Genomic DNA, 5,147 nt, shown 5'->3' with positions numbered 1-5,147 from the left:
ACCTCGGTCTTATCGGGTTATTTATTACTTCGACACTCCTGCATTTGGGAGAAGACATTAATCTTTTCATCGTGTCACTTATCTTTGAACCATGAGGGAGTTTAAACTATTTTTGGACATAAAACCAAAAGAAGATGTGAGTCATAATCACAACTACCTGTAAAAATAATATTAAATAAATAAATAGAGAGAGAGAGAGTGAGACTCCAACTGGCTTACGTATAGGTGATATGATTGCATTTTTAATTTCTCATCTATAAAATCTCCTCTTATTTCCTTTCATTTCTACTCAACTCATACATTCAATATATATAAAAATGTTAGAAATGACAAGTTCCTCATGTCATCACATAAGAAATATTTGTGATTTTAGTAGATTTAGTCTTGGGAAGGAAATAAATTTTTTAGAATTAGCAAATCATCTCGATCAGGTACTAACTGAGAGAAAGATTCATTTAGTGTATGAGAAAGACAGCTTTGGGTTAATGGGGGGTGTGTCAATAGCTGTATTTTTAGGAAATAGTCAAGTTTTGAGGGTCGTTCCTAAAGCTTTAACAAAAAAGGATATCATTGGAAAAATAATTAGAGAGAAACTATAGATCTTCACAATGTCTGAGCGAATGAATGTAATGTTTAACCATGTTGATGTCTTCATTGCCTTACTAGGTGATCTAGGCACATTGGAAGAGATCTTTCATAAATGCTTAACCATAAACCCATAGGTCTGTTAAATGTTAATGGTTTTTGTAATAATTTGTTATCTTTTTTTTATCATGCTATGAAACAAAAATTCCTAACATCTTCAACACGACAGATCATAATCTTTATGCTACTGCTGAACAATTGATTGACTAACTATAATCTTTCATCTCTGTAATTGATCTCTCCATAAGTCGTATAAATTGGTTAATTAAGGAAAGTTGTAAAAAGTTTAGATTAGATTTAAGCCTTTGTTTGTGAAACCTTGTATCTTTTTATTTTATTAATTGCATATTATTTTATTTTGTTATTTTTAATATTTATTTAAGTGTGTTTTAGAATTATCAATGTTTGTTGTTTCAGGTGATGTTTTCTATACTCTATCTTTCTGCCTTAGAACATTGAGAACAATGTCTCGTTTTGATTAGGGGAAAATGGTAGTAGTTAATATTAAAAAAAACTAATTGTGTTTTTTATTTCATAAACCATTTACAAAACTGTTATTACTAGGATGACGGAGTAAATGAGTTTTTTTTTTTTGTTTAAGTGACTCTTGAAACATATTTTACTAAATATTCTTAACAAGGTCTATTAGAATACTTCTTGAACTATTCAGGTTTACAAACTCTTGCATTATTATCAATTAATTCTGCTCATATACTTATTAAACAAGTATTCATAGACTTTTATTTTCACATACATACTTTAACATATGATTGAAGGTTGCATATTGGATTATTATATTATTTATGTTTTTTTTTTAAGTTAACAACTAAGGGAAAAAGATAGTATATAATTTTAAAAAAATAAAAAAATAATCATAATAAATGTAATTAAATAAATAAATAAAAACATAGATAAGTTTGGTTTCGTAGCCTTCCTAACTTAAGCAATTAAGCTCGAATGAGTGTTTTAACACTTAGTACCTTAAAGTCAACTAATTTGAGAGTTATTAGCTCAGTACTTGTTACATGGGTTAAAGAGAAAAATTTAAGGGAATCAAACATTGCACTATATATGTATCAATATCTGCAACCTGAATTACTTAGCTCGAAGCGGTGTTTCAACATCTAATGCTCTAGGACCAACTAATATGGAAGTCATTAGCCTAAAGCTCGTTATATATGTTAAAGATACATTATGTTTTAAGTTATATGTATATATATTAAAAAGAGAGAGATAAAAAAAAAATAATCTCAACACAAAAAAGTTAACTTTAAACATTAGAATAAAATTTTATTTTATTCCAAGTAAAGTTCTATAACTACATGTTGATATATTAAGTATAAAAAAAACACTTATTAATATCTTGTTTAAAAAATATAAAATAAATATATAAATTTAATAAAAATTTATTTATTTAGATAAGTTTATTAATATTTTATTGAGCCCAAGGGCATTAGGCTATATACCTAGAGTCTTGACTTAGCATGATGATTGAATCCAAACTTATTTTTAGATTCTTCAAGGCATGGACCAATAAAAATTGTTTTAAAAGTACTGATAAATTGTTTTGCATGTAAAGATTTGATTTTTGAATAATGGGACATTTGCTTTGTTGTTCTAGTTATGTATAAAAATATAGATTTGAGTTCGATAGCTATAAGAATTAAAGAATGTGCGAAAATCCATGTCACCCATGTATGGTTCCATGCTTAACACACTCTCGAGGCCACCCCTGTTTAACAGCAGTACTGACTGATTGCTCCACAAGTATCTAGGAATCAAAATCTTTGCACACCAACACGCGGATGTATGATCTTCACGCAGATGTATGCCCTGAGCAGAGATTTTGTTCTTTCAAATTGCTTTCGTGAACATAACTAATTTTCCTTCCCTTCTTTATTTTAACCACACACATCGTAAAAGATTAGATAATCCATTTTCTTTTAAATTAGTTCATTTTTTGTTCATTTAAATACATAACCGAAAAGATAATCCTGCCATCCATTTGAATGACTAGTCGAGGTGGTAAATACTTCACTCTGAATGACGAAGTGGATGCAGGGCAATAACCACAAATCCAAGTGTAAAGGCTTGGATTGCCCAGAACAACACGGGAGATTCCTCTCCTAAAACACGACCAAGATTCGAATTCTTGTTTAAAAGTTGTGATTAACTTGTAATTGAAGTGCATAAAATACATTTTGACTCTTAAGTTGACATTACATTAGTCTCTGCAAAGCATATGAGCCTGGCCTTGGGATGCTCTGTCTCTGCAACTTGCAATCAAAACCATGGGAAAGTGTTGGAATAAGATCTACATATCTATAACATTACTCCCAGAGCAGCCATGGATAGTAACTCTGTTTCCTGCGTCTCGAAATAACCCACCAAATGCTGGTTAGGATTACTGGGCTCGTATATTATATATGGATTGGAACTTCATGTTCTCCCAGCTATTCCAGCTTGTTTTACCAACTGAAAATATTTACAAACAACACATAGAAGAAACAATTTAGGTCATATGTTACGAGGTGGGTTGATTAAAACAGACATTAGAATTAGTTTCTGCTTGCATTTTACACAGCCGCTCAGACCTGAAAGTAAGTTTCTAGCTTCCTCCTCAAAGTGGCATGCTCTTGCTTGAGTTGTTGAAATGCCTTGATGCATCTGCAAAATTGACAAAACATTAAAAAGGGCCGAGAATTCGAAGCAATTCATAGGATGTATATATATAAAATATGTTACCCTTCGATGTTTCTAGCAGAGCAGCATTCCCTGAACTGTGAGCATTCATTTTTCACTTTCTTGGCTCCAAAGCTGCAAGTTATTAAGAATTTTCAACAGATAAACATAAAGCAAGCAAAGTGCTAAACGACCATCTTCTTTTTTAATTCCCTTATTTGTAAATCATGATATTTCTGTATAGTTTACAGCAGCTAATTACCTTGAGCTGCTACCCTTTAACTGATGCATGTAATCATCCAGCTTACCAAAATCAATATTAGGCTTCTTGATCCTGCAAGCAACAAAAAAGCAAAAGAGTCGCTCTTACAGCTTTTATCACCGCCGTTATGATGTAGTAACGTTGATTACGGTATACTTACATTGCCTGCTCAATGTTCTGAATGAATCTAGCGGAGTCACTGTAGAACAGTGTCACAACTTCCTCTACAAAACTTGGGTTTGTTTCATCTTGCAAATCCTCGAGTCGATTGAATTGATCATCAAGGTATCCCTGCAATCATCGATTATTAAAATCACCTTACACCACCAGACCTGTCTGTTCTCCTACTTTAACAACATGGCTTTTTGTCTCTTTTATCTTTCTTTTCTAGTCCGAATTCAGTAGTTTAAACTATAAATCCTCCACTTATTGATATGGTTGCAAACTGGGGGCCGAATCTAAGTTTGGACCAAGCACAGCTCGAACAAGAACAGGCCCAAACATTGATTATAGTTCATGGAGGAAAGAGAGATCTATTTAAAAGATGGCAAAGCACGAAGTAGCATTCGTGATTCATGATCGGTAAATCTATTTAAAAGTCAGTTTGCGGCATTTTTCGTATATTTTGATCTTTACAAGGCATTTATAGTTTCCCTAGAATGATATTTGTAGCTAGAGTTTTATTTATTTTACCAAAAAAGTATATTTTAAGAACAAATATATTTTTAATCAATTAAAGAAAAATATTCTAACAAAAAAAAAAAATTTCTCTAGACACTATCAATTCACAATTTTCACCAATACCTTCAATTAACTACTTAAAATAACAATTGCATGATCATTAAGATCCAACTACTATCATTTTACCATCGTAGCTGTTTATTATTGATACTATCAATATCAATATGATCTTTACCATAATAAAATCTCTATTATTATAAAAAATATTATCATCAAAGTTATCATTATTATCATTATTTCTATTACAAAATTTGTTTTTTATAAAATTATTTTCTATAAAACATTTTTTTTTTCAAAGCAAACTTACTTGAAACAAAAGTTAAGGGAAGACGAGGTTTCCACATCAAGTTATACGTAGTTTTTTATTTTAGAGAAAAAAAAAATACAAACAAAATACTCCATGTAAGAATGACAACAGTTTGTATCACGAAGAGGACAGAACCTGATCAAACAGGGACTTCCTCACGGAGGCGACCTGGTGTTGCAATTGTTTCCTGTCCATCTTTGAAGCAGTAAGTATAGAAACGTGAAGGCTTGATGACAAAAAACAGTAGCAGGAAGAGACCGTCTCTGCTACTTGATGCCATGGCAAGGGCAGAGGAGCTATTTATATAGTTCATGGAGGCAAGAGAGATCACATGATGCTGAATGGGTAGAATAATATAGATCCACGTGTCATGCTGGAAAGAGTGGATCCAAGATGGTCACAAATCTCCCAAGATGATTGGTCCACTTGTGCATTTGTCCTACCTTTTACTTTTCCTTTGGTTATTTTGTACTTTGGAACTTGTATTACCCTTCCCCATATATCCATGCT

The 5,147-nt window shown here is 31.7% G+C and overlaps 1 protein-coding gene across 2 annotated transcripts; it reads right to left on the bottom strand.

Annotated features, from left to right (window-relative positions):
• Positions 1-2,786: 2,786 nt before the first annotated feature.
• Positions 2,787-4,897, bottom strand: LOC105109731 (histidine-containing phosphotransfer protein 4-like). 2 transcript variants are annotated; one of them, XM_011004517.1, is made up of 6 exons: positions 4,773-4,897; positions 3,750-3,880; positions 3,590-3,661; positions 3,391-3,462; positions 3,240-3,312; positions 2,787-3,120 (listed from the first exon to the last, which is right to left on the bottom strand). In XM_011004517.1, the coding sequence occupies exons 1-6, from the start codon at positions 4,830-4,832 to the stop codon at positions 3,085-3,087; spliced, it is 444 nt and encodes a 147-aa protein (XP_011002819.1). In that variant the 5' UTR covers positions 4,833-4,897; the 3' UTR covers positions 2,787-3,084. The 2 variants fall into 2 exon arrangements, with proteins under 2 accessions (XP_011002819.1, XP_011002820.1); XM_011004518.1 differs by lacking the exon at positions 2,787-3,120 and having other exon boundaries at positions 3,234-3,312.
• Between the last annotated feature and the right edge of the window lie 250 nt (positions 4,898-5,147).

The sequence above is a fragment of the Populus euphratica genome, unplaced genomic scaffold (genome assembly GCF_000495115.2).
Source record: "Populus euphratica unplaced genomic scaffold, PopEup_1.0 scaffold229.1, whole genome shotgun sequence".
Classification (NCBI taxonomy): Eukaryota; Viridiplantae; Streptophyta; class Magnoliopsida; order Malpighiales; family Salicaceae; genus Populus; species Populus euphratica.
The sequence above is the reverse complement of the archived record's forward strand: the minus strand, read 5'-3'. Positions and strand labels throughout refer to the sequence as shown.

Bases quoted from the DNA above. Each gene is read 5' to 3' on its own strand.
- LOC105109731 (XM_011004517.1), bottom strand. From the start codon at position 4,832: ATGGACAGGAAACAATTGCAACACCAGGTCGCCTCCGTGAGGAAGTCC. The intron at 3,463-3,589 runs GTAATTAGCTGC...AATAACTTGCAG, and splicing joins TTAAAGGGTAGCAGCTCAAG to CTTTGGAGCCAAGAAAGTGA. The intron at 3,121-3,239 runs GTCTGAGCGGCT...AAATATTTTCAG, and splicing joins AGCTAGAAACTTACTTTCAG to TTGGTAAAACAAGCTGGAAT.